The sequence below is a fragment of the Indicator indicator genome, chromosome 1 (assembly GCF_027791375.1).
Source record: "Indicator indicator isolate 239-I01 chromosome 1, UM_Iind_1.1, whole genome shotgun sequence".
Taxonomy (NCBI): domain Eukaryota; kingdom Metazoa; phylum Chordata; class Aves; order Piciformes; family Indicatoridae; genus Indicator; species Indicator indicator.
In genome coordinates, this window is record NC_072010.1 from 93,081,972 (window position 1) to 93,108,493 (window position 26,522).

Sequence of the window (26,522 nt, forward strand, 5' to 3'; positions counted from 1 at the left end):
TCAATACCTGCTCCACATACTCAAGCAATTATTGTTCTAGTGTCTTCAGGGCCTTCCCGTGCAGCCTATCATTAAACGGTTGCTCTGTTAAGCTCTTCAGAACAGAGCACACACTGACATGGATGGCACTGAAGGACTGCATGGCAGACTGATTCCAGCAGAAAGCAGGCATCTTTATTTGAAGGATTTTTATGTAGCAGTGTGCAACCTCGTGGGACATTGTGATGATTTGCTCTGAAAGAGGCCCTTCATGCAAATGCCGAATGCTGCTTTTAATTTTTCCCGCTCAGCTCTGTGCGGACAGGAGGGTGCAGACGGGAGTTCAGCTGTGCTCTAGGCAGCTCGATTTGCTATTGCGGCATTCCTCGGTGCTGGTGGGAGAGACAGAGACAGACTGATGACTCATCAAGTCAGGTGGTTATGCCTCTGCTGTGTGTGTCAGGAATTTCTTTCCCCTCTGCAGCAGGCTTTCTCATCCCTCTGTGTAGGGACAGTAGAAGGACAGTTATTTCCTAAGTGCTGGTGCTTAACTGCTGAATTCTGGCTTTGCCACATTGGGCCGGTGGATTTTTTGTTACTCCCCGTTTCTGCAGGTTAAGGTAAGAATCTGTGTTTATGTGATAAAATAGTCTTGTATTTTCTTCATTGCTGGAAGAAGGCTCCATCTGAAAATCTCACTGGAGTCTTAATTTTGAAGAGATCTTTGTGATAAGGCAGTTAATTTTGTAAATTCTTGGTCTGATTAAATGTCTGAAGCAAAACCAAGGAGCTGTCATAGAAAACAGGGTACTCCAGCACTGAGATCAGGACAGTGTTTGGGATTAATGTCTAGCTAAAATTGCTGTGCTGGGGAGAAACCAGGATAGAAAACTCAGGTCATTGGTCCTTTCTTGCTTGATTATGACTAAGAAATTCCTTTAATAAATCACCTTTCAGTCAGAAATATTTCTGCAGCAAGTAGTATTTTGATTTTTGGCACTGTTAGGCAGTATACAATGACGTTGGAGCTTAAGAGCATGTTTAAAATCAGTTGATGAGCTGTTTAAGATGAGAAAGATTACTGTATATAAACTGTAAAGGATACAAGATGCATCTTTTCTCCTAACGGAATAAAATTAAGATAATATCCTCCCTAGGTGTGCTAGTGGAGTTTTGAAGGAGGGGATTGCATATAGTGCCTTACATCCTGTGTAGGCAGGAGGCCTCTGCAAAGATGTAGAAGCTCAGTGATTTCCAAAATGGCTAGCTACCCTGGCTTCTGGGCTAAGTGCGTGCTGCCTGCACACACATGATACTACGTTTAGCAAATACATGTGTTAGGGAATTTAATTTTATCTGAGCACTGATAATGAAAACATGTAACAGAGTGGGTAGGTAAGACAACATGTCTGCCCTCAAGGACTTTTCCATATAAAATCAAAATCTGTCATATTCATACACAGTCACAAGAAAACCACATAGAGATAAATAATGGATTTTTAATTTTCCTTTCCTTAATTTGTATTCAATGTTGAAAGATGTGTAGCCCCTTAAAGAGTTCAGCTTGGGTGTGTGAGCAGTGGCTTTTTAGACTGTGTGTGCTTCGCTTAGAAACATATAGGAGATGGAATAAAGAAAAAGGAGGAAGACTTCGTCTTCTAAACTTGGAATAGTTAATAGGTATGTGTTTAAAAGCAGTTGATGCAGATGCTAAAAGTCAGGACAAAGACAAGGTTTATTGCTGGGTGTGTTGCTAGATGGTCTAGCAGAGTAGTCCTATTCTCTTTTAGGTGACTTGGCCAGTGATTTAGGAAGGTGCTGTAGTAAGAGAGAGGGAGTGGAGCAGCCACAGGAGCAGGAGAGGCAGGTGCTGGGTGTCAGGATGCAGTTTTAACTGCAGAACGCTTGCTCTGAGATCCTGATTTGTGTCCCTAAAAAATCAATAGTAGCTTCAAGTGGTGGTCAGCTGACCTGTAAGGTTTGGATACGAAGAAGAGTGAGTTTGCTACAAAGCTGGGGAGTGTTCTTCCTGCTTCTTCTTGCCTTTGTGAACTGACTTTTGTATGGGACCCTGTGCTGTCTAATGTCCGAACAGCATTGCTAATTCAGTTACAAGAAACTGGTTTAACTCTATTGTGCTTCTATGGAAGATTTTGGTAGTAGGGCTCTAGGGATCATTCTTTATGGTATATTGAAGGAAATGCTTTGGGTGGATTTATAAGACTGAATGCTTTTTTCAATATGAACAGTAATTATGCTTGAAGGAGTTAGGTTAGTCTGAGCTGAACCAGCTCTTACCAGCTGCTCAGGAGCTGCAGATTGGTTTGTGAGGACCTCCCCTCTGCCAGATGAGACTTTTGAGAGATGAGCAGTGAAATTAAAATTGTCTTCTGAGCCTAAACAGCAGGCAGCTTAAAGGATAAAACTTCTTTATGGAGAGTAGAGGGATCTAATAGAGCCTTTGAGCTTAAGAACAGTTAGCAGTTCCACTTCAGGCTGGTGGTAACTGAGTCATGATCAACTGTTGGGGCGGCCGTTGTGAAGTGAATCAGTGTTGCACAATCCACTCCAGTGAGACATGGAGCCTGGAAGAATCTGTTCCTTCAGGTTGAACAGGAGTTTGGAATCATTGGAGACCCTTTTCTTACAGAGCAGAGACACCAATCAAAAACATTTAGATTAGTGAAGAGGCCAAGGGGTAGAGGACTTGTAGTATATTGAAACAATGGAAAACAATAATAAGATTTTTTAAATAGCAGATCTCAGCTACCTTCTGCTCCAGAAGAACAGGCAGGAAAGCATCCTTTAATGATGGTGGACGGGGAGGCAAGTTGTTGTATTGCTCATTGTGCATGGGGCAAGTTTTCAAGACCAAGTATGCCTCTTGTCTCTCTACAACCAGCAGAATCCTAGAATCCTAGAATCAGTCAGGGTTGGAAGGGACCACAAGGATCATCTAGTTCCAACCCCAACCCCCCTGCCATGGGCAGGGACACCTCACACTACATCAGGCTGGCCAGAGCCTCATCCAGCCTGGCCTTAAACACCTCCAGGGATGGGGCCTCAACCACCTCCCTGGACAACCCATTCCAGGCTCTCACCACTCTCATGGGGAAGAACTTCTTCCTCACTTCCAGCCTGAATCTCCCCACTTCCAGCTTTATTCCATCCCCGTAGTCCTATCACTACCTGATAGCCTAAAAAGTCCCTCCCCAGCTTTCTTGTAGGCCCCCTTCAGATACTGAAAAGCCACAATAAGGTCACCTGGGAGCTTTCTCTTCTCCAGACTGAACAGCCCCAACTCTTTCAGTCTGTCCTCATAGGAGAGGTGCTCCAGCCCTCTGATCATCCTGGTGGCCCTTCTCTGGACACATTCCAGTATGTCCATATCCCTCTTGTAATAGGGGCTCCAGAACTGGACACAGTACTCCAGGTGGGGTCTCACCAGAGCTGAGTAGAGGGAGAGAATCACCTCCCTCGACCTGCTGGCCACACTTCTCTTGATGCAGCCCAGGATCTGGTTGGCTTTCTGGGCTGCAAGTGCACATTGACAGCTCATGTTGAGCTTCTCGTCCACCAGCACCCCCAAGTCCCTCTCCTCAGGGCTGCTCTCCAGCCAGTCACTGCCCAGCCTGGATTTGTGCTTGGGATTGCCTCGACCCAGATACAGGACCCTGCACTTGGTCTTGTTGAGCCTCATGAGGTTGGCTTGTGCCCACCTCTCCAGCCTGTCAAGGTCTCTCTGGATGCCATCCCTTCCCTCCAGCGTGTCTGCTGCACCACACAGCTTGGTGTCATCAGCAGACCTGCTGAGGGTGCACTCAATGCCACTGTCCATGTCACCCACAAAGATGTTGAACAAGACTGGTCCCAGGACTGATCCCTGAGGGACTCCGCTTGTCGCTGGCCTCCACTGGGACATGGAGCCATTGACAGCCACTCTTTGGGTGCAGGCATCAAGCCAGTTCTTTATCCATCTGGTGGTCCACCCATCAAACCCATGTGTCACCAGTTTGGAGACCAGGATGTGGTGTGGGACAGTGTCAAAGGCTTTGCTCAGGTCCAAGTAAATGACATCAGTTGCTCTCCCCTCATCTACTAATGTTGTGACCTTGTCATAGAAGGCCACCAGGTTTGTCAGGCAGGATTTGCCCTTGGTAAACCCATGCTGACTGTACCCAATCACCAGAATGGAGATTGTAGTGAGGTGGGGATCAGTCTGTTCTCCCAAATAACAAATGATAGTACAAGACAAAGTGTCCTCAAGTTGTACCAGGATATTAGGAAAAAAAAATCACCAAAAGGGTTATTAAGCACTAGAACAGTCTGCCCAGGGAAGTGGAGCCACCATCCCTGAAGATATTTAAAAGATATGCAAATATGGTGCTTGGTGACATGGTTTGGTGGTGGTGGACTTGTATTTGCTGTCTTGCAGAAGATGCTGAGTTAGGTTAAGCTTCTCACAAAGACTGATCAACAGATCAGTCATCACCAGATGCCTTGCACAGTTCGTGTGACTGAGCCACGGACGTGCTGGATAGGCCCTGCTGGTACAGAGAGCACTGTATGCTGGGGCTGCCATACCACACCTTGCACCAGCTCTGTGTCATACATGTGTCAATGCAGTAGAGATGGATCGAGAGGTGCCTTCAGTGCTCCAGCACTCACCAGTTTCCAAGGTAACACAAAGGATGGTAAGGCCTGACAAAGCAAAACCATTAAATACTCCAGAAGCAGCACAGCCCAGGACAAACATGGACTGAAGAGGTCTGTTTCTGTAACAGCTTTTCCTGTGCCAATTTAGATTCCCTAGTTACAGGCAAGAAATGTCCATCTGCCATTTGACTGTTGCAAGTTGAGGGGTTTGGCCATTTTTCAGCACAACTCTAACACTCCACAGGTTTCACTGAGAGCTGAGATTGTGTAATACCTGTCTGTGAGGCTATAAGGAGGACTCTCATGCCTGTGTGCTGATGCTTGTGAAGATGTGTTCATTCCTCTGAATGCTCTGACTCAGCAGCTTAAGATAGCAAACCATAATTTTCCCAATTAATATTTGCAGTGTTGCTTTTTAGTGACTGGTGGCAAGAAAGCAGTCCCAGAACGTTCTCTTGCTCACTCAGGATCATGGAAAATGCCATATTTGAAGGAGAGTAGATGAGATGTGGAAAGCAGAAGAGATTCTTTGTCATTTAAATATTCTTGAAAACAGTCTAGGCTAGGCATCTTTGGAGTGCAATTGGTTCACTCAGCGGTGATTTGTGGAGTGTATTACGGAGCGATCACCCACTCCTGTGTTTCTGCAATAGGGGCTGTAAGTTCTTCTGTTTGTTTAAATTAGTTACTTTTAAACTTTTTATAGCTTTAAAAACAGTGTAGTTAAGGTGTTTTAGGCTATGTGGGTTCAGAATTCGTTCTAATTGGAAACACAAGAGGGGAGGAAGAGGAGGAACTTACTACATGGGTGTATTCTTCAAGACTGACTCTCATTTTGTTTCATTCTGTACAGTTGAACAGGAAAAATGGACTTCTCCAAGCTACCCAAAATCCGTGATGAGGACAGAGAGGCTTTTGTTGGCTATGTCCATGGAGTCTCTGGACCTGGTAGGTAGTGTTTTTTAAAGGAAATCATGGCTTTTGTTTCATCTAGTGTCTTGTTAATCTTTTTTCTTGGAAGTGAAGTAATAGAGCTCTGGGTGGGACTTTTTTTTATTTTGGAGGGGAGAGGCTTTTTAAGAAGCATCACTGACTTGTAGTCTAAAATACGAAGAAATAAACTAGCAAGATGTTACTGCCATTTAATCTCATTTAAAGATGTAACGACCAGAAGTAGGTTGAGTAGTAATAATAACAATAAAACCAAAAGCTGGTCAGCTTTCTGGGTGAGATAAAGCCCCTTGGTCAGAAATCTTCAGGCCCAGTGTATTAAGCTTTTCTAAAAAGGTGTGAGATATACAGTCCGTTCTCACTGAAATACAGGTTGACCCTGTACTTTCTGGAATACTCAGTGTCTCCTGCCAGTGTCAATCTGTTCCGTATTACTGTGCCGTGCGCTGGAGGAACTCAGCAAGGAGAGTCAGAGAAGCTGGTAGTGCAGCTGGGGGAAGGACTCTTCCTCCTCCTTTATCAGCTTCCCTTTCTTCATGATCTGATGGTAACAGCTGTTGAATATGTGCCAGCTTTTCTGCTCCCTCCTGCATTCTCTTCAGGAGGTGAAGGAAAGTGAGGGAATGTGAAAACAGATTTTTGGTTAGTGCAGCTTATCTGATGAATAAGAAACTCTTTGAATAAGCCCCTTGGCTTGTGTCTACCTAAATAAATACCTGTTCTTTAACTGCCAGACCCTTAATTGCCGAAGTAATACTTAAAAACAATTCCCAACTGATGCATTTTTCTTTCCTAACAAGTGGAAAAATGTAGTTTTGTGTAAATGTGTGAACCTTGTGCAAGACTGGTATAATATAAAAGATGTAATAAATTCTGCCCTAGAGCAGCTAGACCTGCTGAAATCTGACTGAAACCAACAGGTTTCAGGTGCAAAATGTGCTTTAAACCACTCTTCATCTGTTTAAACTTAAGTGCCGTAAGATATACGTCACTTTTATGAAAACCGAAATATTAAAGTACTATTTCCTTGGAAGCTTTGTGGGCATCTGTCACTCAAGATACAAGTGTATGTATTGCCTTTGGCAGGTGCCTTGGCTTGATCTGTGTATAGAAATAGTTTGTTATGTGGGCTTTCAGATGCTACCAAGGTAAACAGAAGTTTGAGGGACTTGAAAATGCTGGTGCACAACCACAGGTTTATATAACTGCCAGGTATCAGGTGTGCTTTTGGCATTTTCTTGTATGTTTTACTTGAGCTGGATGGGAATATGGCCCAGCTAACCGAAAGGGAGATGTGCCAATGGGTCTTGTGTCCAAGTTCATCCTGTTTCTCAAACCCTAAGTATTTGCCATCTGTCAAGATAGATAAGAGAAATTACAGCCTGAATTGTCTGTGAGCTATGACATTCTGATGGTGTCCTTTTATTGAGCACTAGGGAACAGTGTGAAAAGCATAGGGAAACTTTTTCTTTTGGCTTTGAAATTAGAAATAGCAGGATTTATGACAGCTTTTGCTCTGAGTGAATATTAGATTTATGCTGGGCAGTTCTTACTAACATCTGTTTAGTAAATTTCCTGAGGTACAGGAAAAATGTTCACATCTTGCCTGTCTTTTATAGTGGTCACGGCATGCAACATGGCAGGTGCTGCTATGTATGAACTGGTGCGAGTGGGCCACAGTGAACTGGTGGGGGAGATTATCCGACTGGAGGGTGATTTGGCAACTGTCCAGGTGTATGAAGAAACATGTATCCTTTTCACTGATCCCTCTGGACCTGCCAGACTATGCAGTCCAGAGCACAGTGTAATTAGGGTGAAGACAATGAACAAAGCTGACTGTAACCAGCACTTGGTACTTCCAGTGCCAGCAGGACATGGTTTCTGTATGCCTTTGTAAATTCTGATGGCTTTGAGGTAAATGGTATCTTGATGGCTGTTATTGAGGAGACTACTTTTGGTTTGGTTTTTTTTTTTTTTTTAAGTGGAAGTCAAATAATATGTACATTAGAATTTAAATTAATTCTAATTTCAATATTATAGCTCTTTAAGAAGTTGTTTGACAAATTTCAACCAGAAATGGCAAAACTATGAAAGCAGTATTTGTTGCATTTTTTCTTTGCCTTTGAACACTATGCTTTTATAACACTTAACTAGGAAATGTAAAGTGATCAGAGTATTTTGCCAGACATAATAGATTACATTTTTGCTTCTCCTTACAGACTTAGAGAGTCTTGGTCCAGCTAGAATAGAGGACGCATTCTGAAATATATTTAACTTAAAACGTATTTTCTATTACACATGTATGAGAGAATGTCAGAAGAGAAGTCATAAAGCCTGAAGGCTTGAAGCCAGACCTTCTCCTCTTTTTTTTTTTTTTTTCCCCCCCCTCCATATTCCTTTAAACTTAAAAGTTGGCTCTGTGTGTCTGTACAGGCTATGAAAAAGCCTGTGCTGACTCCCCAAGCTTTGTTCTGAGGATCTGGATGGTAAACTGGTAACTAACCGCTCTCTGTACCTAATAATTCATCATTTTACATGGCATCATCATTGTAGTATCTATTCATCTTCTGTCAGTACATGAAACAAGTTTAAGGTATAGTTTACTTTTAGTTACCGATTAAGAGGACTGTTTCATAGGGCTCTTTGAAGTCAACTTACATTTAATCTCTTGACTCTTGCAGAGGTGTGCTGGTTTGAGGCCAGCCAAAACATCTCTTGCCCCGAAAGGGACAAAAGAATGACACACGCAAACGGATTGGAGAGTGATGGAAAAGTTTAAATGGAAAAGCAAATTGGTGAAGCTACAGAAAACTACAAACTACAAAGCATAGTGGAAAAGAACATCCTAAAGCATACAGAACCCCCTCACAGAATTCCCAAAAGCTTCCCAATCCTCCCTTCCTCCCACCTGAGGGTCTACCCAATCCCTCAGGGCTCTTCCTTGCCCCCCCCCCCCCCCCCCCCTCCCAGTGCTAGGCAAGTCTCAGGCTGGCCAGGTCTGAGACTGCCCCCCCCTCCATTCTCCTCCTGGCATTAGGCCTAGTCAGGCCTAAGAGGCCTGAGATACCCACCCCGGCATTACCCGATAAGAGAGGACATCTCCCAGGGGAGCAGAGAGGGAAGAAAGAGGAAGAGAATGACTCTGCAGATGGCTTTATAGGGCGCAGGATTTATGGGTAGAAATATGTCATTTCCTGTGTCCATCCCTAGTGGGTGGGTACCTGGGACACCAGAGGTGTCTCTCATGCAGCAGTGGCAGGGGGCACCCAGCCTAAACTGCCACAAGAGGGTTTTGGAATTCTACTGTATTCTGGCAGGGCCTTTTGCCAAATTGCTGCCTCTTTGCAGAGAAGTCCACTGCAGAAAAGTCCAAAGCATCTTTGGAGATTACATAGTGCATAGACTGAACAATTTGATACCAGCAAGGAGGGAAATGGTGGTCCTGGACTAATTCCCTTTAAAATTAGACTTGCGTCAAAAAAGTCTGTGCAAGGTTCAAGGTCAAAAGTTATGTTCTTATGTTAATTTTGAAGTGCAAAATTAAGTATTTAATAACATTTTTCCAAACTTAACAATTAAACCTGTTTTCTAGGTTTGAAGATTTAAGAAATGCCTGATGCTTTATCATCCTGGTAGCTGGCACTCCAATAAACTCATCTGCATAGCTGGCCTGAACTAATGATAGTATAGCAGAATATTCACCTCTACTTTGCTTCTCTGGAGGATAAGCAACTTTGCTTTAGTAATTTCAGATTGATTTAGGCTAAAGCCTACATGCCTCTCAAATGATATGTAATACAGTAATAAAAATACTATCTTAAGGTCAGAGAGGTGGCTTAAGAGTTTGGTGTTGTGAACGTGATGCCTTCTGCCTTATTTCTTTCCTTTTCTCTGGCTAAAGTTTTTTCCTCAGCAAATCTTTAGCTGGTGTCTCTGTAGGAGATCCTGTACTCCGTACTGGCAAACCACTGTCAGTGGAACTAGGGCCTGGCATAATGGGAGCTATTTTTGATGGTATCCAGAGGCCTCTCTCAGACATCAGCACTTTGACCAAAAGTATCTATATCCCTAGAGGTGTCAACGTGTCAGCTTTGAGTCGAGATGTCAAATGGGACTTCACACCTTCCAAAAATCTGCGGGTAGGTCCTGACAAGCCTATATTCACCCCTTGTGCCTCTTTTTCCAGAGCTTAGGGCTGGAGTAGAATGCCAAGACTATCACTGCTGGGAGCTATGGTTACTGTGAGAAGGGGTGCTAGGAGGTGGTGATGTATGAGACTGGATTGCGATCCCCAGCCCTCACTCCCTGTGACTTACGGTGTGTTGCTGCTGCATTATGAGAAACTTGCTAAGTTTTGATGTAGTTGCAAAACCATAAAGAAGCTGGTAGAATTGCACTAAGTATTAGCAGGAGCAGATGTTAACTCAGCAAAAAGAATGACTGAAGCACACATTTCACAAATGGAGGTAGCCTCAGAGCTGGAAAATGTAACCCCTTTGGTCCTTGGTGGCATCTTTTTTCCAACCTGAAGTTTAGCATATGCTGTCCTTTCTTTACTTAACATGCTAAGCTGAGAGGAAAATTCCTTGCATCAGTCTGAGCCTTGGAAGGTGCCTGAACCCAGACAGTGTTGCTTGCAACATGCTGTTAGTGTAATGCTCTGCTCTGACAATGAATTTATAAAGGGAGTAATCAGTGCTAGATGTAATAGATACAGTTATTTTACACAGTTCTTTTTTAAAACTGGTGTTTTCACTTACGTCTAATAGACCTATTCTGATTTTAGGTTGGCAGCCACATCACTGGTGGAGATATTTATGGTGTGGTGAATGAAAACTCCCTTATCAAGCACAAAATCATGCTGCCTCCACGGAACAGGGGTACAGTTACATACATTGCTCCGCCAGGAAACTATGACACTTCAGTAAGTCCCCCAAACATGGTGTATTCCATGTCCCTTTCATAATGTCAATGTGCTGTTTTCTCTTCTGCATGATGCCAACTAGAAGGTGTTTCTTGCAACAAGATGTCTGAGTTAATGATCATTTCTGTTTCCATGCCTGCAGGGATGACATGACTATCTTGTGCAGCTGCTTTCTATGTATATGGTTTTCCAGTGACACTTCAATGTGGCTTCTTAATTGAAGCTTCATCTTGCATTTTTCAACACACCCCCTCCCCAGTATCATTGTAAATAAGGGAAAGAGCCTTCCATTTGGAGATGATAGCATGTTGAGGTGGTAGTATCAAAGACCTAGCTCTGCAGACTAGTTGAGATGAGAACTTGCCTGCTGATCCAGTGTGCAGTTATTGCTTACTTCCTATGTCTGGTGCTGTCTCTTAGGATGTTGTCTTGGAACTGGAGTTTGAAGGTGTAAAGGAGAAGTTCACTATGGTCCAGGTCTGGCCCGTACGTCAAGTTCGTCCTGTTACTGAGAAGTTACCAGCCAATCATCCTTTATTAACTGGCCAGCGGGTCTTGGATGCCCTCTTCCCGTAAGTACTACCTTTTATTTCCTAGTATGCAAGAAATCTCCCTTCTAGGGGGAAAGCAGAGGGAGGAGGCCTTAATTTCTTTCTAAGGATAAATCTTTCGCTACATATCACAGCATAATCTCAAAAAATATTTAGCAGAATTCCTCAGATTTCTTTATTTGACAGGAGAACCTATTAGTGGAAAAAGGAAGATAGTTACAATGCATTAATCTAGAAAGGAATGGACAAGCATAAATTTAACACAGCCATAACTACAGAAAGGCTATGACTTCCAAGCTTGATAGCTTCATTTGAGCACATAAGTAGGATCTCTTTCTGTGGTCTTGAGGGTGTATAATCCCCAATGATTTTGGGTTCAGCACTTAAGGAAACTGTTGCACTTAAATGAGCATTTTGTGTTACAGTTAAGCAGCTAATGTCCAAGATGCTAAATTCAGTAATTTTCGTCCTAAAAAATTGTGCTGCTTACTCTTACAACGCACAGCTGTTCTTTTTTTAGCATTTGCATTCCATCACTGCTTCCAGCTGTGAAAACTGCGCTGTTTTAAGCCTGAAAGTCTAGTTGTTGCACCAGCATAACTCGTGTACTTCAAGGGCAGTAGATGAAAAGAATAGCTTATTCCCTCAGTCTCTAGGTTTAGTGAAATATCTTTGTGCTTCTCACCCAGAACACGGAGTGCGACTCCTGTTGCTCTGCTTCTAAATCAGGGAGTTTTTTTGGAAAACGTTCTAAGACGGGAGGGAGCTGGCTTTGAGTCCCTTGCAAATCAGTGTCCTTTTTTCTTTACTCAGGTGTGTACAAGGGGGTACCACAGCGATTCCCGGGGCATTTGGTTGTGGGAAGACTGTGATCTCACAGTCTCTTTCAAAATACTCCAACAGTGATGTCATCATTTATGTAGGCTGTGGAGAACGAGGAAATGAAATGTCTGAAGTACTGAGAGATTTCCCTGAGGTTAGTATGGAGAATTCATGGAGAGTAAACCTGTTTGGGGAGAATTGTAATGTTATTGTAACTGAATAAAATATGTTGGTAGAGGGACTTGAAATGATCTTCTTGCCTCCCTGCTCTTAAGTGCTGGCTATAGCAGCAGAAATCTCTCTTAGCTCATTCAAGAGTGATTTCAGTGCCCCCTTCATAAACATTTGGACTAGTTTTTGGGTGTACCTTTTAACTAGTTTAAAATATAAGATGAATAGTATGAGAAAATTAATAGAATGAGTGTAATTTAGCACAGTTCTAAGCACCTGACTTCTGATGGGTAGTCTCTAACTTTTCTAACTTAACTGTGCATAATAGATGCAGCACCTATATTTATGGGGTGGTAATACAAACAATTACCAGATCTTAATTTGAATTGTTAGGCTTTGGAATACCTTCTGCAGGAAGCAGAAAATTTATTTCAAAAATAAAAGATGCAGCAGGTTCCCCAATCCTTCTATCTGTTGTTATTTATCAGTGAATTAGTTGTGGAACAGTCTTCTGTAAAATACACGAAAGAAGATGGATAGTCTCAACTGTTAGGTTGAAACCCCACTGTCAGGAATAAGGCTGATCAATTACAAAATGAAAGACAAGCTAAGGTTGCCATGAAAAACAAAGTTAAATCCCAGGATATTTGTAAATGGAGTTCTACACCGATGTCAGGATATGCATTCTGTTGTTCGGGTGCTTGTGAGCCTTCACCAGGTGGTTGAATGGTATGTATGTGGTTTTATGTCCTGTTGTCAAATACGAACTTGGATCAGTGTAGGTGGAGAAAAAAACCTCTCTGATTCCTAGCGGATTTATCACAGGAAGCTAACATTTTCTGTGTCTTTCTGTCTGGTAATTTGATCTGACTGATTGCTGATGCAGTGGATTTGTCATACTCATTTGAATGGCACCGATATTTACCACTTGCAGAAGATAGGGCTGAGACATGTAAGCTAAAGAGTTAAACTGTGCAGTCAGCACAGCAGATCAGCATAGTGTCCTGAAGTCTTGAATCCAGTCTCTGCTCTTGGTAAAGTAGCTGTGGGGAGGGTATCCTGATTCAAGGCAAGTAATACAGTTAAAAACCAAACAACGACAACAAAAAAACCCGACATAAAAATAAAATCTTGCTATTCTTACCTTTTTTTCCCCCCTTTTTTACATTTTAGTTAACCATGGAAGTTGATGGCAAGGTAGAAAGCATCATGAAGAGAACAGCTCTGGTAGCAAATACCTCCAACATGCCTGTGGCTGCCAGAGAAGCCTCTATCTATACTGGTAAGATTTACAGGAGGCTGGAGAAGACCGTGTGTGCAGAGAAAGCCATCAAGTTCTAGTATTTTCAGTTGCTGAGCTGGTCTGTATTAAGAAACTTGCCTGACTTGCAGAAGTCAGCCCTTTTGGGCCTTGCCTGCACGAAGTCCTAGTACCTGCCTTTATCTGGCTGTTGAGTAAATTGTGCTTACAAGATGGACTGACTGCACCAGCTCTCATGTACTTTTTCCTCCTTGTGTGGAGTAAGCTTTTGGTCATGAGTGGCTTTTTGCTCACAAGTGCAGGCATTTAATGGGCAGGAATCATACGATTACAGAATGTTAGGGGCTGGAAGGGACCTCCAGAGTAGGACCTCTTAAGGCAGGCCACACAGGGACGTGTCCATGGGTTTTTTGAAAGTCTCCAGAGAGGGAGACTCCACAGCCTCTCTGGGCAGCCTATTCCAGTGCTCCAGCAGCCTCACAGTAAAGAGGTTTTTCCTCATATTGAGGTGGAACTTCCTGTGTTAGAGCTTATACCGTTGTTCTTTGTCCTTGCCTACTGGTCACCACTGAAAAGAGACTATCACCTTCATCTTGACACTCACCTCTCAGATACTTTATAGATCTTGATAAGATCCCCTCAGCCTTCTCTTCACAAAATTAAACAGCTTCACTTCTCTCAGCCTTTATTCATAGGAGAGATGTTGAAGTTCCTTAATCATTCTCATAGCTCCTCCATTGGACTCTCTCCAACAGATCCCTATTTCTCTTGAACTGGGGAGCCCAAAACTTGATACAGTATTCCAGGTGTGGTGTTACCAGGGCAGAGTAGAGGGGGAGGAGAATAGTAGTCTCAGAGTTGGCAAGCTAGTCTTCTTTCATTTGCAAGTCTCTGTGATTTTTTTTTTTTTTTAATTAAAACTTGTCATATAATTAAGATACAGCATGACATTTTGCCACTGTTGTATTTTGGTAGTTTGAAAGGGGAGGAGTCATTTTACAGTAAGAAGAGGCTTTGTTCATGGGCTCTGTGAGGCAAAAAGTAGCATCAGTGACATTGCTGTGTGAATTCAAAGAAATTCATGGGAATTTAAGATGAGCCAGTGTGGTTCATAAGCAAAAATGGGGAGAATGTGAATAAATAAACAAAAATGACAGCAAGTACATGGTCTAGTGGGAAAAAAAGAACAACTCTCTATTTCCTTCAAAATCTGAACTTTAAATAATTTGGTGTATTTGCATCTTAGTGCCAACATACAAGCATTGAATTCCCTTCTGAACTGTATCCTGCTGCACACTTTTCTCTCTCTGTTCTAGGCATCACCCTGTCTGAGTATTTCCGGGACATGGGTTACCATGTCAGTATGATGGCAGACTCCACTTCCAGATGGGCTGAGGCCCTCAGAGAGATTTCAGGGCGGCTGGCTGAAATGCCAGCTGGTGAGTAGTCTTTTTCTCTGTCTAGTCTTGTTAATGCATTCTTTTAAAGTCTTGAGTTTTGGACTCAATTTCTGTGTGTTGGTGTTTGCAGACAGTGGTTATCCAGCCTACCTAGGTGCCCGTCTGGCCTCTTTCTATGAGCGAGCTGGCAGAGTGAAGTGTCTGGGAAATCCTGAAAGGGAGGGCAGCGTCAGCATTGTTGGAGCGTGAGTGTTGCGTTTCTTTGCCTTGGCTGCAGTTCTTCTGTGTTTTTGTATGTCAGGGTACCTGTTCTTAAGACAAAAAGGTCTTGTTGCTCTGCGCAGCCGCAGACTAAAAACGTGAATGAGTAGGTAGTTCTGGGAGTTGTGGAACCATGGTCACTTTGCAGCAGTCTGAGCAAATGGCTCAGAGAAGAATGTTGTTGGAGCTGACAAGTATGTTGAAATCATGCTCAGAGAAGGAAAGAAGGGGCAATTAGAGCAGCAGTGTGAGCACTGGAGGCCATAATGAATTGTGATTCTCTTGCTTAAAGAGTAGAATTACATGGAGCAGTGTATCTCAAACTGATGTGCAGTGAAAAGCAGGTGGTCCCCAGACATTCTTCTAGGCTGTATAGATTTGTATATCATGCTGTGGGAAAAGTTAATTGCCCACTCACTAATTTTTAGGAGAGCCTCTGGCATCTGCAAGAACACCTGGAGTCCATTCTTCACAGAATCACAGAGAACATTAGCTGTTGGAAGGGATCTCAAAAGACATCCAGTCTATTCCCCCTGCCAGAGCAGGATCACCTAGAGTAGGTCACACAGGACCAGGCAAGTTTTGAATGTCTCCAGAGGAGATTCCACAACCTCTCTGGGCAGCCTGTTCCAGTGTTTGTCCCTCTCACTGTGAAAAAGTTTTTCCTTATTCTTTGCTTAGTTCTCCCATCCACAATGTGGACACACTGTCCACAAATGTGTTGTGCTTTTGAGGCTGGAAGATTTTTTTAATCTCTAGGAAGGCATGTATTAGGGTATCAAGCCCAAATGAAGTTGAAGTGGTTACTGTATAGGTGACCATCTGAAACAATGTCTGTTTGGCATATTGTTCCCTGTAAGATAGGCATTGCACGGTTTTGCAGTTGCTGAATCTGTTCCACTTGAGATAGGTTTAGTAGTCCAAGCTGGAGTTACTACCTGGAGCCAAAGTGCCTGAAATCATATCATGATTCTGTCAGTCACTGATGTATTTCGTAGTATGGTGGATGCTACATCTATGTGGACATGCATCAAACATTTTCTGCACTGGAAGCTTGCAATCTGTTACTTACTTGAAACTGTGCTGACTTTTTGGTTTTCTGTGATCACAGAGCTGTGCAGTCATATGCTTGGTCCTTCACTTTTAAGTTGTGGAATCTGATAAATTCCACATCTGATAAATGTGGAATTCTGATAAATTTTCCTTATGTTTTCCTGCTCAGTGTCTCTCCTCCAGGTGGTGACTTCTCTGATCCTGTCACATCTGCTACTCTGGGCATTGTTCAGGTATGTTCCTTAATGTTGTAGCTCATCTATCCACTTGGTTAGACAAAATGATTTGGCTTCAGTGTGTTTGTGCCAGTGGCTAGGCTGTGAGAGCTTTGATTTGACACAGATGTGTAGGATGTTTTGGAAAATACTGTATCACTGTAAAAGGCAATCACTTGGGGGTATAGATTGACAGCTGGCTGAATATGAGCCAGCAGTATGCTCAGGTGGCCAAGAAGGCTAACAGCATCCTGGCCTGCATGGGGAATTGTGTGGCCAGAAGGACCAGGGAAGGGATTGTCCCGCTGTAGTTAGTACTGGTAAGGCCACACCTTTAGTACTGGGTTCAGTTTGAGGGCCCTCTCCACAAGAAAGACATTGAGGTGCTGGAGCAAGTCCAGAGAAGGGCAACAAAGCCTGGTGAAGGATCTGGAGAACAGGTCTTGTGAGGAGCAGCTGAGTAAACTGGGGTTTAGTCTGGAGAAAAGGAGGCTGAAGCAAGACCTGAGAGGTTGGAACAAGGTGGGTGTTGATCTCTTCTTCCTAGTAACATGTGGTAGGATGAGAGGAAATGGCCTCGAGTTGCACCAGGCGAATTTTAGATTGGCTATTAGAAGAAACTTCTTCACTGCATGGGTTCTCAAACTCTGGAATACACTCTCCAGGGAGATGGTTGAATTCCAGCGCTGGAGGTGTTTAAAATGTGCAGAGATGTGGTGCTGAGGGACATAGATTAGCACCAGCCTTGGTACTGTTAGATAGTGGTTCGAATTTATGATCTTAAAAGTCTTTTTCCAATGAAAACATGTTTGAGATGTATTTGGTAGAGGAAGCAAAGAAAGCAATTCCATCCAAAACTGACTACTGTGCTTCCTGATTGCTGCCCACAGAGCTGCACTTTATATGTGGTTGCTGTCAGTTGAGTTGGAAAGTGAACCACTGAACAAGTGCAATGAAATCATAAAGTCCTTAGAGTTGCTGACTGGAGAAGAATGTCTTGCATATGATTGCCCATCCCTGTTTTGGGGAGAAGACTTACTTAAGGGCTCCTCTTAATTCGATGCCAATATTGTCTTTGTTACAGCTGACTTCTCCCTGATGAGGAGTTTCAAGCTGAATAATTCTGAAACCAGTTTGAAAGGTGCATCATTTTTTTAGAAGTGTTTGAAAGTCACTACGGTAGTTAAATAAACATAAGGAAATCTTTGTTTTTCATAGATTCATAGAATGGTTTGGGTGGGAGGGGACCTTAAATCTGATCTAGTTCCAAACCCCACCTATTGTGAGCAGGGACACCTCATTCAAGCTGGCCTTGAACACCTCCAGGGAGGGGGCATCCACTACCTCCCTGGGCAAGCTGTTCCAGTATTGTACCACCCTTACTGTAAAGAATTTCTTCCTAATATCCAGTCTAAATCTACCCTCCTCAAGCTTCAATCCATTCCCTCTCATCCTATCACAACAAGCCCTTGTAAAAAGTCCCTTCCCAGCTTTCTTGTAGGCCCTCTTTTATCTGTGATAGCCTTTGTCACGTTGCATTTACTCAAACTTACTGTATTGTCTTCAATTGTATTGGTTTCTTTTTGATTTGAAACACTTTTTGATCTTTCTGTCTTCTGACAGGTTTTCTGGGGCCTGGATAAGAAGCTGGCACAACGCAAGCACTTCCCCTCTGTCAACTGGCTGATCAGTTACAGCAAATACACACGTGCCCTGGATGAGTACTATGACAAGCATTTTACGGAGTTTGTCCCTCTCAGGACAAAGGCCAAAGAGATCCTACAGGAGGAAGAGGACCTCGCAGAGATTGTGCAGCTTGTGGGGAAGGTGAGTAATGAGCTGCGAGGAAATGTGGTGTCAGTGAGCCATCCTCCATTTCCCTACTGTTAGTGCATGCTTTTGACTGTGTCTTAGGCCAGGCTTGATGGACACTGTATTGTGCAAAAAAGACAACTAGTCACTGAGAGGTGTCAGATTCTCCTGCATGTAACTGTACTTTATTCCAACTTTCTTATGTGTTGTTTGGCTTCCAATGACAAATGCTTTTGTTAGATTTGATAAACCTTGCCTTGACACTGCTTGTGTCATGTAAATTAGAATCACAGAACCATGTAGGTTGGAAAAGACCTTTAAGATTGTTGAGTCCAACCATTAACCCATCACTGCCAAGTCCACCCCTAGACCCTATCTCTCAGCAACATGTCAGTTTCTCTTAAATATGTCCAGGGATGGTGACTTTAACCACTTGCCTGAACAGCCTGTTCCAGGGCTTGACAACACCTGCAGTGAAGAAAGTTTTCTTAATTTTCAATCTAAACGTCCCCTGGTGCAATGTGAGGCCATTTTCTCTCGTTCTGTCGCTTGTTAATGGGGAGAAGAGACTGACACTCAACTCTCAACCTCCTTTCAAGTAGTTGTAGAGAGCAAGGTCTCCCCACCGACCTTTATTTAAGATCATTGAGTCCCACCATTATCTAACTCTACCAAGGCTGGTGCTAAACTGTGTCCCTCAGCACCACATCTCTGCCTCTTTGAAACACCTCCAGGGATGGCAATTCAACCACCTCCTTGGGGAGCCCCTTCCAGTGTTTGAGAACGCCTTCAGTAAAGGAATTTCTCTTCATGTCCAATGTAATCCTCCCTGGTGCAATTTGAGGCCATTTCCACTCATCCTATCGCATTACTAGAAAGAAGGGACCAATACCCATCTGTCTCCAACCTCTTTTCAGGAAGCTGCAGTGAGGTCTCCCCTCAGCCTCCTTTTCTCCAGACTAAACAACCCCAGTTCCCTCAGCTACTCCTGGAATTAAGAAACTTCACTTGCATCAGAGTCCTGGTCCTGCTGAAATGCCCTTCGCTGCAACTTACAATAGCACTCCATTGGAAGTGATCTTTGTAGGAGAAATGATGTGAACTGATCTTTACATTTGAAGTCATCTGAAGGCTTACAATTTATTGGAAACCATGATAGCAGCCACAGAGCAGAGGTGTTGGCATTTACAATCTCTCCTCTAGAAGCAGAAGTGATGTCGGCTTTTTCTGAACTTGGGTGATTACCCAGTTTCTTTGTGGAAATCTGTGATATGGCACGGCTCCGTTTTACAGGCACTCTATTTCCTTCATTCACTTCACAGTTTTGGAGAGAATCTGAACTTAGGAAGATTTCCGTTGAGATGGGATCCAGTCACAACTCTCTGTTGCAGCTTGGCACTGTAAATATGATACCTGACAGCTGCTTGGCACATACTTAGCAGTAATTTCATCCCGTGTTACTTAGATGAGGCATAGAATAATAAAACTGTTTCAGGTGGAAAAGACCTCTAAGATATCAAGTCCAACCATTATCTAATTCTACCAAGTCTGGTGCTATGCTGATTTACAAGGTGTATTAACTACAGTCATTTGAGCAAATTTGCTCCTGGTGCTCATGCTGTTCTGAAAAACTGGTTTACAGAGCAGGGTAGAATCACTTCCTTAGTGTGGAATGGATATTGATAATCCAGTGTGTGTAACTATCCATTATTCCCGTGATAGAAGGACTGGAACTGGTGATCTTGTTCTCAAGGATGTTGACAGTTTCTTCCAGTCTGAGCCTGGCTAACAACTGCAACAAACCTTTAGGAAGGGGGAACTGGGGAAAAACAATTAAGTGTTTGTTTTTTTTTTTTTAATTTATTTTTAGTTCTGAACTCTGTTAATCTCCTTGTGAAAGGTCTGAGCTTCCTGTCTAGAAAGCAAGCCAGGATACTCAAAATTCAGTCTGACCCCTTTAGCAAAAAGACCGTGAAGGTAGAGACAAGTGACCTGGGCTGTCAAGAGCAGCAGCATACAGCATGGTTGTGGCTGTCCTGCAGACTCTGACAGGCATTATCATCAACTCCTTTACTTTTGAATGCCAGACAGAAACCTCATTGGTAGCTGTGGAGGCTAGCATCAGATCCTGTAGGATTACTCACTGATCTAGAGTGTTAAGATCTAGTTTTGCTTCCATGGATAAAAGTATTGAAGGTAAAAAATAATTTAACTCTTCATGTAGGAGGGTGATGTTTTGATATACTTTATAGGAGAGTTGTCTGCAATCTGTGTCTGGCAGCTTTTCCATCATCTTAATGGAAATTTCCTTTCAATTTTTTGTCGTCAGAAAGACTTAGACTTACTGATTGTTTGACCCATCTTAATTTGGGGATAAAATTGGCTGTTCTGTATGGGAGTGAGAAACACCCAAAAGACAGATTTCTGATGGAAGCCATCTTAAGAGGGTAGGAGGAAAACAGGTACTGAAAAAATACTGGTTCTTGTCTAGGATGTACCATGTCCTCACAGACTTGAGTACTGAACTAACAGTGTACCCTCCTTTTTTAGGCTTCCTTGGCAGAAACAGATAAAATTACCTTGGAGGTTGCCAAGCTGATAAAAGATGACTTCTTGCAACAGAATGGTTATACACCTTATGACAGGTAAGATCTGACTGGCCACTCTTGATCCTGTGTAGTCTAGATTAAGACTGCTGTTTTATTTGGAACTAGATCAGTGCAGAAATTGATTTTACTCACCATAAACAAATGGGAGAACTGAACAGTGTATTCAGGTTGTCTTATCCAAGATGTGCACACCTTCTCCAAATGTATTCACAGCCTTTGAGTTTCTGGGGCCCTCATCTATTCTTGAGTTAGCCAGTATTTCTGCAATAGCATATCTTCCTGAGGAGGAGGAGAAGAGGACGACTTTATTTTCACAATCAAAGCCTTTCTGTTTATTCTAGTAATGCATGGAGAACTGCAAGAATCCACTTTCAGTTATTATCATGTAGTTCTTGAGTGAGTTTGATCCCTCAAACAAACGTACTGGATCTCTTGTTATCCCCATCTGCTTTGTTTCTTTCCATGCTACCCTTGTGTTTTGACAGCCTCAAAAGGGGCCTTTTGTATTTCATTTCAAGTAGATCAGGAGGTCTTGAGTACTTAATCTGTAACTGTAACTGTAGACATACATTGTTCTGTAATGGTGTATGCATTTGAGTAGGTTACTGGGGCAGATGTACCTGGGTGCAGTAGGGAAGCACAGGAAGTGCCATGATGTGGTGTATAAGTAATAATGAGATACCTTCCCCAGCAGTAATTTTCTTGTTAAAGTGGAGGGGTTTGTGTGGTGTGCTCTTGTCATAGTGCTCTTTGTGAGCAAAGAAACGTGCAGAGCTGTCAGGTCATCCCAGGCCACTTGGAGGAAGCCTGCTCCCACAATGGACAGAACAGGAAAGAGGAATTCCGCTGGCTGCTCTGGTGTTTTCCCTTTCTCATTAGTCTTGACACAGATTGAAATGTAAGACTTTTACAGTAATGGTTCCTCTTCTCTCCTGGTTGCCCAGTGTTTGGATGCTGCTTCACAAATCTCACTTCAGGATGACTGTCTTAACCTTTGATTTATTTACCTGTTTAAAAATGTGGGGGACCTGTCAGAGGCACTCTCTCTCTTGCTAGTATTTTTCACAAACAGATACAGTAAAGTGGGCTAGCAGCATTTTCAGGTGAAAATACAGAGTTGTGGTGAGGGCAGGAGCAAAAGCTAGGCCTGTTATAATTGTTCCAAGATACCTGATAGATTCTCTTCTGTTCCCTCAGGTTCTGCCCTTTTTACAAAACAGTGGGAATGCTTTCCAATATGATTGCATTTTATGACATGGCACGTCGTGCTGTAGAAACCACAGCCCAGAGTGACAATAAGATCACGTGGTCCATCATCCGAGAGAACATGAGTGAAATCCTCTACAGACTTACCTCCATGAAGTTCAAGGTATGTTTATAAGGAACGGGGTTGTGCTGCTTTTGGTGAGCTTCCAGTACCTCTGAAAGGCAGTTACTCGAAGGTGATCATCAGTTGCCTTAAGTAAGGTCTGTGAACAGAGACTTTCTGCAGTAATTTTGAATGCGCTTATAAACTAGTTTTAGTTTGTGAGCACAGGAATAGTTGAAATTTTGTTGGGTCATGCTGGCTACAGAGCCTTGGCAACTCTACCTTCATAGTCTCTTGTATGTTACATATGTTCCTGGTAATAGTACAAGCACCTTTCCTGTTTGTTTTGGGGCTTTTGTGACAAGATTCTGTTTAAAAAGTAAAAAATCAAGTAGAACATGTTCTAAGGAGACTATTAGCAGATAAAAGCAGCTGAAATTTTAAATCCAGTGATGTGCTAAAAAGTGAATGATAGAAATGTTGATCAAGGTATTTAAATAAGTTAAGGGAATCTATGATATGCCCTCCCATATTTGGCTTCAGGGCCTAAGGTACTTAGTAGGAGGAGAGGATGGCAAGATGTGATGGTTTGAAACTGTCTTTTTAATTTTTCCTTGCAAAGTTCAGAACAGAGAAAGTGAAAGAATGTAAATAAGTCACTATTGGGTGTAAGAAAGCAAAATAACGATTGTTCTAAACACTTCCATTGGATAGATAGAAATGTTTAAGAACTATTACCCAAAACAAAGTAGGCATTCTGCACATTCTGCGTTCGGCAGTGGGGGCAGTTGCTGGGCTGTCTGGCTGCTGTTTCTTCTTCTCTTCTGGCTGAAGATAACACGTACTGACCTTGGCAGCTAAGTTAACAACTTTCTGCTTAACAAACTCTGCTTCTCTGTCCGGGGGAGTCTGGGGGAAAGCTCCTGGGAGAGAGAGAGGCCCCTTTGGGAAGGGTCCCCTTGGGGGGAAGCAAAGGGAGATCGGTTGTGCTTTTTCTGTTGATTGTATATATTTGTGAATGTTGTGAATTTTGTATATTTGTACATATTCATTGCATTTCATTGTAGATTTTAGACTTTGCTTGTAAATACAGCTTTTCATTTGCTTCCAGACTGGGCTAGCCTGGTTATTGTTGGTTGGTGTGGAATTTCAGCTCACACCGACACAGAAGAGTAACTTAACGTGGGCTAAAGAAAAATCAGGTGGCTTAGTGTCTGCTCTGGGCAACTTCAGTAGCCATCTTTTTAGGATACAGCTTTTCTAAAACTTCCCCCAGGCATGCTTGTGGAGCAGTTACAGGTAGAACCTGTGATGCTGGCTGATGTTAAAGCAGGCAAGGAGTATTCTCTGTGAAGTATAATGCTTACTCTGCTCTTACTCTCAGAAGCCAATACTGCAGATCTTTCAAGAACAAGTACCATAAGATAAAACTGTGTGTAAAATCAAGTGTTCTGGTGTGTCAGTGTATTCTGTTCTTGCTGGTACTGATGTGTTTTCCACTTTAAGTGGATCCCCTGGTATATAATCTCAAAGCATACGCTGGGGAACATGAGCTGGTTATAGAGAGAAGTAGGACACTTACTACAAACCCTGGCCACCAGAAGACATGTGTCCACAGAACAGTGGACAGCATGGCTGAGAAAGGGAATCCAGAGGGTGAATACAAGTTAAGCGCAGCTGGCTCTCTAATACAACGATAGATGGAAAATTTAAATTTTCTTGGTATCAGTCTAAAAAGTGTGAGAATTTACATGTCCTGCACCCTGCAGTCTGTGTGCTTTGGAGGGGTAATGAAGATGTAGTGCATCCACACATCTGAGTCCTCTGTGTTTCCCAAGAGTTGCACTGATCCAGAGGAAGGTAGTGCTGTGAGGGCAATGGAGAAGACATTGACCAGATTGCACAGCCTGGCAGTTCATGCCTCTTGCAGGAAAGGCCTTGCAGCCTCAGAGCAAAGCTGATTGTTGCAATTCTTGTCCTTGTCTTTCATGAAAGGTGAAGTGAAGCTTCATGAAGTCAAGCTGTACAAAGATGGTTTTGAGCTTGTCATGATTTCACAGTAAGATTCTGATTGGAACCTCTGAGTGATGCCAAAGTAACTACAGGGGATGTACCCCAAAAAGTACAGCACAGCACTTCTGAGTCACAAAGATCCTTACTCTGGTTTGGAGCAAAGAGCTGGTATTAATCATTGCAGTTCTTGAATGATAGCATTAACTAAGATGCTCAGTAGTAGTGAATAGTCTCCAAATCCAGTTGCTTTTCAGTAAAGTAACCATTGCTCATAAAACTTCAGCACAGTACCCATTTCCACCCACTCACTGAACATGGAAAGAGGATGAGATATAAAACTTGAGGCCATTGGAGAGGCAGGCAGAAGTGGAAGTATCCTGCTGGCTCTGTAGTTAGCAAGTGTTCATCCTGAGCACTGACAAATGACAGCACTGGCAAAGGGTCGTCCTGAGTGCCCTAGGCTTTTTCTGGTGGATCTGTTCATTTGCTGTGTTGTCTTTCAGGACCCTGTCAAAGATGGTGAAACAAAAATCAAGGCAGACTATGCTCAGCTGTTTGAAGATATGCAGAATGCATTTCGCAGTCTGGAAGACTAGACTCAACTTCTGTGACCACTCCAGTTTGTCCTCTCAGTTTCTCATCTCAACTCCTCTGCTTCCCTACCTTACAAGAATGATGCAACAGTACTTGATAAATAGCCCTGTGTTTTCTTCATACTCGAGAGTCCTTATAAAACATTCCTCTTAGTTGTGTTTGGCATTGCTTTGTGTGTTTGAAATGGTGAGTGATGTGTGAATGGGCCCAGCTGAGTGAGGAAATGCTGTTGTACACTTCTAGGGTGGGAAAAATTTCACCTTGCCTCTCCCAGCTCTCTTGGTAACTCATCTTTCACCTTGAGATATAACCAGTTGAGCTGTACCAGCAGAGGAGGTGTAGATCTGAATGCAGTCACACGGTACGTTCTGAGCTGGCAGGGGTAAAGGCATTTACACCTGGCACTTTGCTAAGTGACTATCATGACAAAGAATTCCCTATTCTCAAATAGAATTTTTGACCATATTCTGATGACATGTTGATACAACCAAAAATTCTTCACTACTCTGCAGCCCTCAGCTGAGTCTTAATAAAATGTGGTAGTTCTGGATCTCCCCAAGAAGGGACTAACTGGAAGATGAGCACCTACCAGCAGCCAGTAAGCTTTTGTATGCTAGAGAAATGGAATTTTATTTTCCTACTTATTACAGATAGGACTGTTGGACTCAGCATCAGGTAAAATCTAAGCCATAGGTCCTCAGCTTCCAGCAGAATTTTACCTTCTTGCCTGCCATTCACCCTGTAAAATTTCATGACACTCAGTCGCTTTAGTTTGCGAAGCTTTTGACTCTGTGTACTGCAGGACACAGATAACAAGTGCTGACACCATGCAGGCATACTGGGAGCATGGTCTTTCCTTTGGTGCTGTGTCCCAGCACAATGCCTGGGTCACGTGTGCTCAGCCTTCCTCCTCCACCTGTGCTCATGTGGCCTGTTTGGTGGTGGCACAGAAGGTCCCCAGTTCTTGCATAAGATGAATGTATGATACTAAACTGGGGGTAGGGGATGAACAGGGGGAAGACCGACAAGTACAAAATATATTCACTTCTACCTTATTAATTAGAAAACCCAGTGACTGTGGTCTTCTGCTCTGGAAACACTCTTCTCAGGCAGCTAAAACTGCTGCCTTGGGATTGTTTATTGGCAAAACCAGTATGAGATGAGAAAGGAGCATGGGGCAGTACTTGGCAGTCATACCATTGCTGCAGCAAGAAATGCTGGGGCATCCTCTCCAGTCTCTCCCTCTCATTGGTGTCAGGTGGCACCCCTTGCTTCTGGGTTCCAGCTGGCATATGCTGATTTGTTACAGCCAGAAAACAGTAACCCTCATTAGTGACACTGCAGCAGTGGCTTGGCTATATGAGCATTAACTGTGCACTGAATCATTTCTACCAGCCGCCAGCTTTGAACCGAAGTGATACAAAGGGATCTCATGCTACGGACCAAATGCTGCCACTTCCATTATGGTAATCAACTTGCTGTTTGTCAGGGAGAACCTTAAAGGGATTGACTATTTTTGGTTTTCCCACAAGAAACTACTCTTCCAGCTGATATTCTGGTAGTGAATGGTTAAGTTTACAGCTCACTAAACTCTTGGTGTATGCTGCTTGTTTTACCAATGAGCATGTATGAATGAGTAGTCACCATCCAAGTCCTTGCTGGATTCCTCATTGTTTGTACCCTTCACCACTGTATTATGTAGCATTTCATGCTAGAAACCAGATGTTCTTATCTCTTTAGAGGATGTTATAAACTTTACAGAAGATGTCTAAGATGATGCAGTTCTAATATTTATTGTGCTGTACCTGGCCCTGAACCGTGACCAGTTCAAACAGTTTCATATATTTGTCTTTTGTTTTGTGTCAGTTTTCAGTGTTGAGATTCTGATGTTCACTGTGTCTCGCAAGTCTTCCCTCCACAGCTATGGGAGGAACTAAAAGA

At 43.0% G+C, this 26,522-nt stretch overlaps 1 protein-coding gene across 1 annotated transcript; it reads left to right on the plus strand.

The window, feature by feature from the left end:
- The first annotated feature begins 5,501 nt into the window (after positions 1 to 5,501).
- Positions 5,502 to 24,766, plus strand: ATP6V1A (ATPase H+ transporting V1 subunit A). Its single transcript, XM_054399597.1, has 14 exons — positions 5,502 to 5,583; positions 7,206 to 7,334; positions 9,511 to 9,725; positions 10,373 to 10,510; positions 10,931 to 11,082; positions 11,875 to 12,037; positions 13,228 to 13,336; positions 14,632 to 14,754; positions 14,846 to 14,960; positions 16,199 to 16,262; positions 17,868 to 18,071; positions 20,607 to 20,701; positions 21,863 to 22,034; positions 24,491 to 24,766. The coding sequence occupies exons 1-14, from the start codon at positions 5,502 to 5,504 to the stop codon at positions 24,581 to 24,583; spliced, it is 1,854 nt and encodes a 617-aa protein (XP_054255572.1). The 3' UTR covers positions 24,584 to 24,766.
- The last annotated feature ends 1,756 nt before the right edge of the window (positions 24,767 to 26,522 follow it).

Excerpts from the sequence above, each read along its gene's own strand:
- ATP6V1A (XM_054399597.1), top strand. The coding sequence starts at position 5,502 with ATGGACTTCTCCAAGCTACCCAAAATCCGTGATGAGGACAGAGAGGCT. Across the intron at positions 11,083-11,874 it reads GTCTTGGATGCCCTCTTCCC|GTGTGTACAAGGGGGTACCA; the intron begins GTAAGTACTACC and ends TTCTTTACTCAG. Across the intron at positions 14,961-16,198 it reads AGCGTCAGCATTGTTGGAGC|TGTCTCTCCTCCAGGTGGTG; the intron begins GTGAGTGTTGCG and ends TTTCCTGCTCAG.